At 45.9% G+C, this 15,428-nt stretch overlaps 1 protein-coding gene across 1 annotated transcript in view; it reads right to left on the bottom strand.

Moving 5' to 3' along the window:
- The window catches only part of SLC25A13 (solute carrier family 25 member 13), a 216,775-nt gene that overhangs the window by 181,718 nt on the left and 19,629 nt on the right, over positions 1-15,428 (bottom strand). The window contains exon 2 of the mRNA XM_040352298.1: positions 3,660-3,713. Within this exon, the coding sequence (XP_040208232.1) occupies positions 3,660-3,713 (54 nt within the window). The remainder of the gene's footprint in view (positions 1-3,659; positions 3,714-15,428) is intronic.

Below are 15,428 nucleotides of genomic sequence, written 5' to 3'. Positions count from 1 at the left end.
TAAATCAGGGGTCCCCAAACTTTCCAAACCATGGGCCAGTTTACTGCCCTTGAGGTTTTATGGGGGCCGCACAACACCTAAGGCTTGGTGGTCAGTACATTGCGCCTGTGGTCACTAGAAGAACAATGCCCCATTGGCATCGGTGGCGGGAATGGTACCCCATAATTGGCAAAGAGCTTTAGTTTGGCAACTGCTGATCTTAATATTTTAGTTTTGCAACAATGTCTACACAATGCTACATGAAGGCCAGCTTATAGTTCAAATACAGTATCTGCAACTTGCAGAAAAGAAGAATTTTGAAATTGTACATGTCATGCAAGAGGAAAAAAAATAAAAAAACACACAACATTCTTTAGGGCAATTTCTTTTTCTTTGTCACAATATATTACAAAATGGATAGATATTGACACTGCATTGACAGCTGTGATATATCCTATTTTGGGGGGGGGACAAAACATATCCAAAAGAAAATTACCATTTCATGATCTTGATAAAAGGTCCCTAAGACTTTCAGTACTGTTAGTGGCCAGGTACAAGCGGTGAATAAAACCTCTACAGCAGGGGTCTCCAAACATTTGAAACAAAGGGCCGGTTTATTGTCCATCAGACTCTTGGAGGGCCGGACTTTGGCAAGCGGGAGGTGGAAATTTTCCTGGCATCAGTGGGACTTATGGTATTAGGGGGAGAAATAGTGCCCCATCGTTTGTATCATAGGGAGGAATAGTGCCCCATTAGTGGTGTCAGTGGGAGAAATGGTGCTCCACTGTCGGTGTCAGATGTCAGAATAGTGTCTTGTATTAGTGGGAGGGATAGCGCCCCAAGGGCCGGATAAAGGCGAGCAAAGGGCCGGATCCGGCCCTCGGGCTGCAGTTTGGAGATCCCTGCTCTACAGCCATGGTCAAATATTTTGAGAATTACACAAATACATTTGCACAAAGTTTGCTGCCTAAGTGTTTTTAGATCTTTTTGTCAGATGTTACTATGGGATACTGAAGTAGAATTACAAGCATTTCATAAGTGTCAAAGGCCTTTACTGACAATTGCTTTAGTCAATATTTGCAAAGTTGACTTTTCTTTTTCAAGACCTCTGCAATTCCTCCTGGCATGTTCTCAAAACAATTATGAGCCACATCCTGATTGATGGCAGCCCACTTTTTTCTCACCCGCCTCTTTAGGATTGACCACAAGTTCTCAATGGGATGAAGGTCCGGGGAGTTACCTGGCCATAGACCCAACATTTGGATGTTTTGTTCCCTCAAGCCACTTAAATATGAGGTGCACCATCATGCTGGAAAGGGCATTGTTCCTCACCAAACTGTTCTTGGATGGTTGGGAGAAGTTGCTCTCAGAGGATGTTTTTGTATCCTTCTTTATTCATGGCTGTGTTCGAAGGCAAAAATGTGAGTGAGCCCCCCACTCCCTTGTCTGAGAAGCAATCCCACACATGAATGGTCTCAGGATGCTTTACTGTTGGCATGACACAGGACTGATGGGAGTGCTCACCTTTTCTTCTCTGAACAAAATTTTTCTGGATTCCCCAAACAACCAGGATTGGTTCCCTCAACTTTCCCCCAGTCCTCAGCAGTCCAATTCCTGTACCTTTTGCAGAATATCAGTCTGTCCCTGATGCGTTTCCTGGAGAGAAGTGGCTTCTTTACACGAGGCCATCCTCCAAAAGTCTTCTCCTCGCTGTGCATGTTGATGGATTCACACCTGCCTGCTGCCATTCTTGAGCAAGCTTTGCACTGGTGGTGCCCTGATCCCGAAGCTGAATCCACTGTAGGTCCTGGCGCTTGCTGGAATTTCTTGGGCGCCCTGAAGCCTTCTTCACAAATGCATTGGAAATTTTTTGTATGGGCTTAAAGGGGGTTGAAAAATGTACAATTTTTTTTTTCTAAATAGCTTCCTTTACCTTAGTGCAGTCCTCCTTCACTTACCTCATCCTTCCATTTTGCTTTTAAATGTCCTCATTTCTTCTGAGAAATCCTCACTTCCTGTTCTTCTGTCTGTAACTCCACACAATAATGCAAGGCCTTCTCCCAGGAGAGTCAGGACGCTCTCTACGTTGCACGTCTACGAGCTGTGTGTTAGGCTGCATTCACACCTGAGCGACAAAACGCCCGACGCCGGACGCTTCTGCCGCTAGAGGGGAGAATTCCCATTGCTGTCTATGGAGACGGTTCACATCTCATAGACGCCGAACGCCTGTCGCCTGAAAAAAAGTCCCGGACCCTTTTTTTCAGCTGACATTGGCGTTTGCCCATTGACAGCAATGGGAAGACTTTGAAAAAAAATAAAAAATTGAAAGCTTCACACTCGCGGCAAAGTACGCCGCTACCGCCGAACGCGGCTGTCGCTCAGGTGTGAATGGGGCCTTAGTGAGTGTCCTGACTCTCTTGTAGTCCAAGGGAGGGGGCGAGAGCCTTGCATTACTGTGTGGAGTTACAGACAGAAGAACAGGAAGTGAGGATTTCTAAGAAGAAATAAGGACATTTAAAAGCAAACTGTAAGGATGAGGTAAGTGAAGGAGGACTGCACCAAGGTAAAGGAAGCCATTTAGGAAAAAAAAAAAAAAATACAAAATTGTACCTTTACAACCCCTTTAAGTTCATTATCATGGCAAAGAGGGACTTTGCAATTAATCTGATCACTCTTTATACCATTCTGGAGTATACGCAAATCACCATCATAAAAACTGAGGCAGCAGACTGTGAAAATTAATATTTGCGTCATTCTCAAAACGTTTGGCTGCGGCTGTAGAAGTATCACATGTTCCTCATTGTGTGGACTTCCAGGACAAGGTGGCAGGGAGCCTTGCATCATTCAAGCGGAGGTTCATCCAAAACAACATCTAAATTGGAGCACCCTCCTTACACTACTAACATGTACAGTAGCCATTTATTTATTTTATGTTGCACATACCGTGTTTTGCCTGGTTCAGATTCGGCTTCCGGGTACTCACTCCCGCGGGAGTAGGAGTTTATAGCCTGAGGCGCAATGTAATCTGGGAGTTCGTCCCGATGTGTCATGTCCTTCCGAAAAAGGCCCCCCCCCCAGCAGATAAGGAACCCCCCTGTACTGCGCAGGCGCGTCACGAACCTCAACAGAGTTTCAGAAAGTACCCGAACATGTAGAGCTGCGAGTCAGCTCTACATGGCGCCTGCGCAGTCAGCTCTACATGGCGCCTGCGCAGTCAGCTCTACACGGCGCCGTGTAGAGCCAACTCTCAGCTCTACATGTTCGGTTACTTTCGGAAACTCCGTTGAGGTTCGTGACGCGCCTGCGCAGTACAGGGTGGGGGGGTCCTTATCCGCCGTGGGAGTCTTTTTCAGCAGAACACCGTCCGCAGCTTCCAGGAAGTCAGTGCTTGTGGGCTTCACAATGCCCACAAGCAAAATGGAAACTTGGAAGAGCTGATTTTAAAAGTTCATCTTTTGCCAGAAAACAGACTGGGGAGGTTTGAAGTCACCAAACACGTGAGTACTAATTGGTGATCTACAAACACATTGAATGCAGCCAAAAAAACACGATCTGCTGTGTAACCCCCGCTTTCATTACGGTTTTTGAATATAACTTGTGGTTGATATGTAGTACAGCTTTCTCAGTTGTATACAGCTGCATTTTATAAATCCCGAACAACATTAAAATCAATACCATACCTTAAGAAATATAGTTTTCAGTTCGGCTGGATCGGCCCTCTTGGGTAAAGCTACCTGTAAAGAATAAAAGATTTGAACAGATGCATCAGAATAGCTCCAGGAACAAATGTTTCACATCCACTTATCGACACAAAGCAATCGTGGAAGAGCTTAAAATGTGGCAAATGTATAAAATGATAAAAATGCTGGAAGAACAAATTAGGAGGAGGCAAGACTGAATGTGCTTCTATAGTAGAAAAAACAGGAATGTAGTACAAAAAAAAAAAGCAGAATATAAACATCTACATTTCTATACTTCTACAATAGACACTGCTGTACAATTTGTGATGTCAGCACTGTGCTACTCACAGTTCTCTTTGCCGGAGGGGAAGTTGTGCAAACCTCCAACTATTTTAGCCTCATCTCCTGCTGCTTCTTAGGCCTCATGCACACTGGACGTTAAATAACGTTATAAAAACGCCAGTAGCTTTGCAGTGTGCTTTTTAAAGTTTAACGTTTTTGCAATAGCGTTTATTAGCTTTTTTTGCGTTTTTCCACACTGGCGTTTTTATTTTAGAACTGCGTTTCTCTGCGTTTGACATAAGAGCGTTTTTACAGCTGAAAAACTCCTCTCAAATCCCACTAGTTTTGGGGTTTTATTTAAAGCCAAAAAACGTGCCAGCCAAAAACTGCTGATAACAGCCTATGGCCCGGATTCACAAAGCACTTAGGCCGACGTATCTCGAGATACGCCGCGTAAGTGTAAATTTGCGCCGTCGTATCTATGCGCCGGACTCTGAAACCAAGATACGCCTGAAAATAGGCTTCATCCGACAGACGTAACTTTCCTACGCCGGCGTATCGTGGGCGCATAGTTACGCTGGCCGCAAGTGGCGCTCCCATCGATTTCCTATTCACATATGCCAATGAGGGAGATACGTCGATTCACGAACGTACATGTGCCTGGCGCATAATATACACGGTTTACGCAAGTCGTACGCCCGGCGTAAAGTTATTCCCCATATATGAGGCTCAACTCATGCAAACTTATGGACCAGGGAACACAGCCGTCGAATTTTACATCGTTTACGTAGTACGTGAATAGGGCTGGGCGTAGGCTACGTTCACGTCGTAGGCAGCGATCCGTCGTATCTTAGGGAGTAGTTCCGACGCGATTCTGAGCATGCGCACTGGGATACGTCCACGGGATGGCACATGCGCCGTTCGTTTTAAGTACTTGTATGGCACTTGGCCCATCATTTGCATGGGGTCACGCCTCATTAGCATGGCTCACGCCCACTTCCACTTACGACGGCTTACGCCGAGGGAACCCAGCGCAGATTTGGCAGCACTGGCTTTGTGAATCCAGTGCTTGCCTCTCTGCGTTACGTCGGCGTAGCGTATATTAGATACGCTACGCCGGCATAAATATGCGCCGATGTATGTGAATCCGGGCCTATGTGTGCAAGGACACATAGGATAACATGATGGGGAGTTTGACTGTATAAAATAAAAATCTGAAGCCAAAAACAGCTGCATAAATTACACAGGATCTCTCGGCTCTAAAAAGCAAGGTGCGGGGGAGCTGAAGTTGTGCTCTGCAGAGCTTAGTAAGAGCCGATTGGAGGGAAGGCACACACCTCCCCTTCACACAGCACACAGGTACAGAGCTGAGACCGTCAATCACAGGCTGTGTGCTGGAGTTCCCTCCGCTGTAACCTTTTTTTTCCTCTTGGTGTCAGGCAAACTTATCAGATGTTTTTAGTAAGAGGAATGAGACAGCAGACAGAAACGACGCTTGGTGCTCTGGATTGAGGCAAGTACAGTGGAACCTTCGTTTACGAGTAACGCGGTTAACAAGCCTTTTGAATAAGAAGCAATTTATTTTTTATTCTTACTCAGTTTGTGAGTGTTGTCTCGCAAAACAAGCAAAATTCAATCTTATGGGGTGTGCAGTACCGCATTTGGCTAGAGGTGCGGGGGCGTCGGTGACACTCGGAACAGTTCGGAGCCATTCGGAAATACTCAGAATCACTCAGTTCCCAAGTGTTTGCAAACCTTTCCGAGATCAGCCGAGCTGTCCGAGAGTATTTCCGAGGCTCTACGGTGCCCTCCGCCTCTGGCCACATGCGGTATTGCATGCCATAGAAGTCAATGCGGAACAAATTATCTTTGTTTCCATTGACGTTTATGGGGAAACTCGCTTTGATATGCGAGTGCTTTGGAATACAAGAATTCTCCTGGAACGGATTATGCTCGTAATTCAAGGTTATGCTGTACACACTATGAAGGGATATGCTTTGTTCATATCTCATGTCAGAAGTTTGCAAATCACTTTAATGGAAAAGTACAGCCAAAGCTCATTTGGCTGTACTTCTTCTGTGAATCACAGTTCATTCTGCACTCTTGTGACCCATTTTCAGAAGACAGCAGGCTGAAGCTCGCCGTCAGCTGACGTCTCAGAGCTGGTCCAGGCTCAGGAAAGATTGTGCCCATATAGTAGGGACCCACCCACATGCCTGGGCAGGAACCTGGCTAATCCACTGAGAGCCTGAGCCAGCCGCTCCCACCCCCTCCACGCCAATGAGTGCTGAAGGGGCAGAGCAGACAACCATGAATGACAGACACCAACTATATTCTCAGGGAGCTCTGAGAACCGAGCGATTGGCGGCGTTTGATCGCTCGGTTCTCAACCGTAACAAAACAAGATACGCCTGAATGTGGGCTAGGTCCGACTGACGTACGTCGTAGTACGCCGTCAGATCTTAGGTGCATATTTACTCTGGCCGCTAGGTGGCGCTTCCGTTGATTTCCGCGTAGAGTATGCAAATTAGCTAGATACGCCGATTCTCAGAACGTACGTCCGCCCGGTGCATTTTTTTACGTCGTTTATGGAAGGCTTTTTTCGGCGTAACGTTACCCCTGGGTCTATGAGGCGTACGCAATGTTAAAGTGGTTGTAAACCCACTTTTTTTACTTTTACCTACAGGTAAGCCTATAACAAGGCTTACCTGTAGGCAAGGAGAATATCTCCGAAACCTGCACGGTTTAGGAGATATTTCCCCTCGCAATGCGCCGCATGCGCAGGGGGGGATCTATGGCGAAAGGACCGGCAGCCGCCGGACCTTGCCGAGTTTTAAATCTCCCGCACGCACGGGAGTGACGTCATCGCCGCTCCAGCCAATCACAGCGCTGGAGCGGCGATACCCGGAAGACACGCCGATGCAAGATGAAATCTCGCTCGGCGTGGACCAGGTAAGTGCTACACACCTCGTTCCGAGGTAAGTATTTCATAATGAGCCAATTATGACTTTTGCCTTACAGGAGAAAAAAAAAAAAAATTCATGCGGGTTTACAACCGCTTTAAGTATGGACGTCGGGCCAGCGTCAAATTTTTTACGTCGTTTGCGTAAAACGTTCGCGAATAGGGCTTTGCGTAAATTACGTTCACGTCATCTAGGCATTGAGCGGGCGTAATTTAATTTGAAAATTCGATGTGATACTGCGCATGCGCCATTCGAAAAAAGCATCATTTACGTGGGGTCATGCTTAGTTTACATAAAACACGCCCCGTTCCTCATTTGATTTAGGCGCGCTTACGCCGGCACATTTACGCTACGCCGCCGTAACTTTAGATGCAAGTGCTGTGTGAATACAGCACTTGCCTCTCAAAGTTGCGGCGGCGTAGCGCAACTACGATACGCCCGCTTAATTTTACGCCTATCTACGTGGATCTGGGCCACAGCGTAGAACAGGGATATGCAATTAGCGGACCTCCAGCTGTTGCAGAACTACAAGTCCCATGAGGCATTGCAAGACTGACAGCCACAAGCATGACACCCAGAGGCAGAGGCATGATGGGACTTGTAGTTTTGCAACAGCTGGAGGTCCGCTAATTGCATACCCCTGGTGTAGAACAAGGCATGGTAGGTCAGTAACCAACTGCATGGAAATCACAGGCAATACTGCCGACTAGTCCTTTGCCCTCTGCTGGACTATTTGTGGTCACAGCTTCCACAGGTTGGGTCTTCTATAAAAACGCCTACTAATGAACACAATAAACATCTCTTCAATGTTAAAACACTGGGTAATATTTAGTCCAGAACATAAGCTCAAATGTATTAATACCTGGAAGTAAATGTATTTGCTCTTTTAGCACACATAGGAAATGACTGATTAACAAGCTCTTAACAGAAGCCGCCCATGTCAAATCTATTTGCAGGCACGGAGTGGAAAGAGTTTTTAATGTGCTGCTCTGTGATTACCGATATCGCACACAAATTCCCTTTCCACGGCAATCATTCATTTTGAGACGTTAACCATCGAGCGCGGTGAAATTTACAGAAAACCGTTCTGCCGAGCCGACACCGTCGCCCAGGCTACAGCTAGCGCTGGAAAATTGTTTCAAGCAGGCTTCAAATCAAAATCACTCAAAAGTGACATTATCCAACATTCCTATGCAAAAATACTTATTTCTGACACACTTTCAGAAATTGCGGTAAGTGTAACTGCCAGAGGAGAGAGCTGCGAGGAATGTCATATAACAAAATCCTTTGGTAAACAAATACTGAAAATATGAAAAATAATATTTATTTAATGGATGCTGTTTTTCTGCAAGCCTCCAACACCTAAAGAAACAAAGCGACATGAAACCCAAAAACAAAAATGGATTATATTGCATTTACCAGTTCTGAGATGTGTTAAAGGCATTATTTATTTTCCCTTTCTTTTCACCTGGTGATGCAGCTAGTCTGTTATTTTTCACAATTCCTTCAACAGACCAAGCTGTCCAGCAAAAGTGGCAGTTAGGAGGACTGAGAAACGGTTCAAAATGGAACTAAACCCAATAATTTAAATGCTTCCCAAAACACCAAGGGGCTCATTTACACTTGCTTCGGCTTCACCACACATCAATGGCTAGTTTACGTGCTTCAAAAACAAAGCTTCGGAAAGGCTTTATTAAAGCTTTTTGAACACTGGCCTGGATTCAAGAAGCAATTGCGCCTGTGTAACCATAGGTTACACAGCGCAATTGCTTACTTGCCCCGGCGTAACGAATGCTCCTGATTCAGGAACCTCGTTACGCCGACTGCAGCCTAAGATATGCGCGGCATAAGGCTCTTATGCCCGCATATCTTAGGCTGCATTCTTGCGATGGCCGCTACGTGGCGTTCCCGTTGTGCTCAGCGTATAGTATGCAAATTGCATACTAACGCCGATTCACAACGTTACGCGAGCCCTGCGTACGCAATTTACGTTGTTTCCGTACGGCGGATTTTGCATAAGGCTGCCCCTGCTATTAGCAGGGGCAGCCAATGTTACGTATACCCGTCGTTCCCGCGTCGCAAAATTTGAAATTTACGTAGTTTGCGTAAGTGAATCGTGAATGGCGCATTGCGACGTCATTTGCCGCAATGCACGTCGGGAAAGTTTCCCGATGGAGCATGCGCTCTACGATCGGCGCGGGAACGTGCCTAATTTAAAATGATTCCCGCCCCCTACGGGATCATTTAAATTGCTTGCGCCGGGCATTTTGCCGGCGCGCCCGCGCAATTTACGGAGCTTCTGCTCCGTGAATCGAGGGCAGCGCAAAAAAACTGCGGGGGCGCAGGGCAAAAACGTTGCCCTGCGCCTCCGTAAAAAAAAGCGCAATTCTACCTGAATCCGGGCCACTGTCACTAAATAAAATGGTTAGCTTACAGTCCTGTTTACACCTGCTTTTGCTTCAAAAATGATACCCCATGTAGCTTTAGTGGTGCTTCAAAGAGTCTCCAAAGCCTCCATAAAAGAAGCTCCACCAAAGCCTCCATAGAAGCCCCACCAAAGCCTCCATAGAAGCCCCACCAAAGCCTCCATAGAAGCCCCACCAAAGCCTCCATAGAAGCCCCACCAAAGCCTCCATAGAAGCCCCACCAAAGCCTCCATAGAAGTCCCACCAAAGCCTCCATAGAAGCCCCACCAAAGCCTCCATAGAAGCCCCACCAAAGCCTCCATAGAAGCCCCACCAAAGCCTCCATAGAAGCCCCACCAAAGCCTCCATAGAAGCCCCACCAAAGCCTCCATAGAAGCCCCACCAAAGCCTCCATAGAAGCTCCACCAAAGCCTCCATAGAAGCTCCACCAAAGCCTCCATAGAAGCTCCACCAAAGCCTCCATAGAAGCTCCACCAAAGCCTCCATAGAAGCTCCACCAAAGCCTCCATAGAAGCCCCAAGCAAAGCCTCCATAGAAGCCCCAAGCAAAGCCTCCATAGAAGCCCCAAGCAAAGCCTCCATAGAAGCCCCAAGCAAAGCCTCCATAGAAGCCCCAAGCAAAGCCTCCACCAAAGCCATAAGCAAAAGCAGGTGTAAACAGGACTTTAGGCTAACCATTTTATTAAGGCCCCTTTCAGACGTCCGCTCCGCCTGTCCGTTATTACAAGTCCGTTAACGGACTTGTAATACATCCCTATGGGATCGCGTCCGTTAGCGGATGGAGCATCCGCCAACGTCCGCGTCCGTCGGGATCCGGTTTTCGGACGGAAGAAAACCCTATTTTTTTTCCGTCCGGAACGGAACGGATGCAGACGAACAGACGTTCCGTCTGCATCCGGTTCCCCATAGGGCAGAGCGGAGCTGAGACAGGGCAGTCTCTGCACTGTGTGCGGGGACCGCCCTATTCGCCGACAGCTCAGCGGGGATCCCCGCTGAGCCGACGGAGACACACGGAGCGGACCCAGAAACGGTCTGCTCCGTGTGAAAGAGCCCTTAGTGACAGGAGCTTTGACTAGCGTTCAGAGAGCTTTAACAAAGCATGTCTGAAGCCTTGTTTTGAAGCAAGTGTAAACGGGTAAAGCTTCGCATGATCGCACAATTGCCATTCAAAATGTGATAGCGCTGAAAGCTGAAAATTGCCCGGGGCAGAAGGGTGTATAATTGCCCTGTATTGAAGTGGTTAATATTTAGCCGTTTGTGTTGACGAGTAGGTTTACCTTATATAGCGAACACTGAGGGGGTTAATTTACAAAAGGCAAATCCACTTTGCAATACTACAAGTGTAAACTACAAGTGCAAAGTGGATTTAAAATTGCACTGAAAGTGCACTTGGAAGTGCAGTCACTGTAAATCTGAGGGGAAGCTCTACTAATTTTGTCATCCAATAATGTGCAAGCTAAAATGCTGTTTTTTTATTTCCCTTGCATGTCCCCCTCGGATCTACAGCAACTGCACTTCCAAGTGCACTTGTAGTGCAAAGTGGATTTGCCTTTCCGTAAATAACCCTGAGTATTTATAAATGTATTTACTGGAAGCAACTTATTTGAATTCTCCCAAAACACGAGCCGTGAAAATTTACCAGGACCAGCAGAGGACCTCTCATGTGCACCACAAGAAAACTGCAAACAGTAATATCAACACTGACTCCATAACTTTATCCAGCCCCAGTATACATCATCATCATTAACCACTTAACCCCCGGACCATATTGCTGGTCAAAGACCAGAGCACTTTTTGCGATTCGGCACTGCCTCGCTTTAACTGACAATTGCGCGGTCGTGCGACGTGGCTCCCAAACAAAATTGGCGTCCTTTTTTCCCCCACAAATAGAGCTTTCTTTTGGTGGTATTTGATCACCTCTGCGGTTTTTAGTTTTTGCGCTATAAACAAAAATAAAGCGACAATTTTTAAAATTATATATATATATATATATATATATATATATATATATATATATATATATATATATATATATATATATATATATATATATATATATATATATATATATATATATATTATATATATATATATATATATATATATATATATATATATAGCTATAATAAATATCCCCCAAAAATATATAAAAAAAAATTCCTCAGTTAAGGCCGATACGTATTCTACATATTTTTCGTAAAAAAAAAAAAATCGCAATAAGCCTTTGATTGGTTTGCGCAAAAGTTATAGCGTTTACAAAATAGGGGGTATTTTTATTAATATTTTTTTTTTTTTACTAGTAATGACGGCGATCAGCGATTTTTTTTGGTACTGCGACATTATGGCGGACACTTTTGACACATTTTTGGGACCATTGGCATTTTTATAGCGATCAGTGCTATAAAAATGCCACTGGCAGAGAAGGAGTTAACACTAGGGGGCAGGGAAGGGATTAAGTATGTTCTAACTGTAGGGGGGGTGGCGTCACTAGGGGAAATCACTGATCTTCTGTTCATACATTGTATGAACAGAAGATCAGCATTTCTCTCCCTGACAGGACCGGGAGCCGTGTGTTTACACACACAGCTCCCGCTCTGTAACGAGCGATCGTGTGTGTGCCCGGCGGCGATCGCGCCCACCAGGCACGGGAGTCGGGGGAGAGTGGGGCGCGCGCCTCCGGTGGCGCGCACGCGCCCTTAGTGGCCTGCGCGAGAGCCGACGTATAGCTACGGGCTCTCGCGCAGGGGAGCCTACCTGCCACCGTAAACCGACGGCGGCTGGTCAGCAAGTTGTTAATGATGATCATCATCATCTGCAATAACCATGTTTATCTTGTGTTCTGAGAATGTTTATTGACCAAAACCTCTTCCATAAAAAAAACTTTTTTTTTCGCAGCCCTTTAAATGCCAAAGATGAAAATCAGAACCTTCAACTACAGGGCTCTGCGTATTAATCTGTTAAACGGAAAACATGAGGTGAGAAAATATTGAGAAAAGTTGGCATGGTTAATCCTTCAGTAGAAGCCACTTACCCCAGACATAAAGGGTTTCAATTACCAAACCATTGAAGGCTCCTTGGGGGTATGGAAAAGAAAGTCTGACACTTGAAATTCAGGGGGTTGGAAAAGCTTGCAGAAGCCTTAAATCTGGATCAATCTGATATCCAGAGCCACTCGCAGCTTTGCAGGTAGGGGGTGTAAGCATTTTATTCCTCATAAAGCTAATGGACTCAAAACTAGGAGCAAAATTGCTTTTTCTCTGAGAACCAGGGAAATAGAAAGATGCAGAATGTATTTTAAGAAGCTTTTATGGGAAAGAAAAAAAAAAAAAAAATGTATGCTGCAATCTTTTTCCTCCTGAACACCACTATTTCCCCCCCCCCCCCCCTTTCTGGGTATTCTGCAGGGAAAAGGAAGGACAAAATGAATGAAGGAAACAAACAATTTTAAATATAAAATAGCAAGAATTTAATATAACTGGTCGAGGTGGCTGCTATCCAGTGTATCAAGGCTTCAATCTAGTAGTACAGGTGTGGCGTGTACCTTCCCCCCATGCACGTACCTTCAGCCCCCCCCCCCCATGCACGTACCTTCAGCCCCCCCCCCCCATGCACGTACCTTCAGCCCCCCCCCCCCCATGCATGTACCTTCATGCCCCCCCCCCCATGCATGTACCTTCATGCCCCCCCCCCATGCATGTACCTTCAGCCCCCTTATGTATGTACCTTCAGCCCCCTTATGTATGTACCTTCAGCCCCCTTATGTATGTACCTTCAGCCCCCTTATGTATGTACCTTCAGCCCCCTTATGTATGTACCTTCAGCCCCCTTATGCATGTACCTTCAGCCCCCTTATGCATGTACCTTCAGCCCCCTTATGCATGTACCTTCACCCCCCTTATGTATGTACCTTCAGCCCCCCATGCGTGTACCAGGCAGTAAGTTGGTTTCTCTTTTTGGGAAAAGCCTACTGCAAAACTAGATAGGAGCTGCGATAACCAACAGCCATCCTGGCAAGTTTGCTTTACTTAAAGTGGATGTAATCCGCTCTCATCCTTTCTAAACTACTGCCATAGTGCTGATCTATAAGGATATAGATGCCTCCTGCATGTATCCTTACCTGTCACATGTCTCCCCTCTGTCTGTTATAAGAACTGAAAAACTGCAGATTCTGTGGGTGGATCTGTTGTCTGGAGCTCTGTGGGTGGAGTCGTGATGTCAGTAGACTCCCCACCCTCCTCTGCACTCCCCTTGTCAACATGCATTTTTTCCGGTGTATTCCTTAAACTAAATTCTGCTATGATCACTAACATCCAGTCAAAATCCAGAAAAGTAACCACATGACTTCAGAAAAGGAGTGGGGGTGGGAATTAAAAAATAATGCCTGCCACCAGGCTAGTGCATGAGATATGTAAATCACCTGTCACTCACAGCAAGGGGGCGGAACGGACTAAGGTTTTTCTCTGTAAGTCTGTTTTATTTCACTGAACAATAAAAGAGGATTGCTCAGAGCTGGATTAGCTCTGTGTGGCAAGACTGGGCACAGATGATAGAAAATATTATACTGTACATTGCGACAGCAAAAAAATAAAATAAAAACATTTCGGGTTTACATCCACTTTAAAGTTTTTACGTCTAGCACACGTAGCCTGCCACCGCCAAGCTCTTCTTCTGAAGATGCCAGTATCCGGTCTAAAATCCAGATTTAATGACCTCAGTACCTTCTAATGCAGCCTCTCTCATCCTTTTCAACGCAGAGCCACCCTTCCGACCTGTATGATTGCTTTTGGCGCCGCTTAACCACTTCCATACCGGGCCTATTCTGGCACTCCTCTCTTACATGTAAAAATCATAATTTTTTTGCTAGAAAATTACTCAGAACCCCCAAACATTTATATGTTTTTTAGCAGATACCATAGGGAATAAAATGGCGGTCATTGCAACCGCACGGTATTTTCACAATCATTTTTCAATTGCCTTTTTTTGGGGGGGAAAAAAACTGTTTCATGAATTAAAAATAACAAAAAACAGTGAAGTTAACCCAATTTTTTTGTATAATGTGAAATATGAAGTTACGCCGAGTAAAAAGATACCCAACATGTCACGCTTTAAAATTGCGAACACTCATGGAATGGCGCCAAATTTCGGTGCTTAAAAATCTCCATAGGCGACGCCTTTTTTTTTACAGGTTACCAGTTTAGAGTTACAGAGGAGGTCTAGTGCTACACGCTCTAACGCACACGGCAATACCTCACATGTGTGGTTTGAATGGCGTTTACATATGTGGGTGGGACTTGTATGTGTTTGCTTCTGAGCGCCAGCTACCGGGGACAGGGGCATTAAAAAAAAATAATAATAATAGTACTTAATTTTTTTTATTTTTACATTTAATTTTTTTTTATTACTTTTATTCCCTTGTAATAGGAATCCATCGTGACATTAAGACCCCACATATCTCCTCCAGGCTGGAAAGCATCTCATGCTGACAGCAGCGATCGCGGCTTTGTTGACATCCGGGGCCCGACGGTCATAGAGATGAATGGTGATCATCTGGTCTCTATGGTCGTCATCCGGCGCCAGACAATTCTTTCTCCGGGTCCCCAATGGCATGGGAGAGACCAGAGAAGGACCGGATGTGGCGGGAGGGGCGATGTCCCCTCCCGTCACCTGTAAGAAAGATCAAGCGGCGGAACTGCAGCTATGATCATTCTTTCTGTGCACAGAATTGCCGGCAGAAAATAATGATTTCTGAAAGATGCCTGTAGCTGCACCCATCATTCAGATATCTTGAAGTGGTTAAAAGTAGAGGTGAAAGCATATCCCAATACCAATCCAGGGGGTTATTAACCACTTGCCGCCCGCCAATGACAGATTGACGGCGGCAAAGTGGTTGTAGAATCCTGACCGGATGTCATATGACGTCCTCAGGATTCTGAGCCGCTGCGCGCCCACGTGGGCGCGCATTGCGGCGATCGTTGTTGCGGGGTGTCAGTCTGACACCCCGCAACACCGATCTCGGTAAAGAGTCTCTCACGGAGACTCTTTACCACGTGATCAGCCGTGTCGAATCACAGCTGATCACGATGTAAACAGGAAGAGCCG

This window comes from Rana temporaria, chromosome 5, assembly GCF_905171775.1.
Source record: "Rana temporaria chromosome 5, aRanTem1.1, whole genome shotgun sequence".
Lineage (NCBI taxonomy): Eukaryota > Metazoa > Chordata > Amphibia > Anura > Ranidae > Rana > Rana temporaria.
Note: the sequence above shows the minus strand (reverse complement) of the source record. Positions and strands in the feature narration are given on the sequence as shown.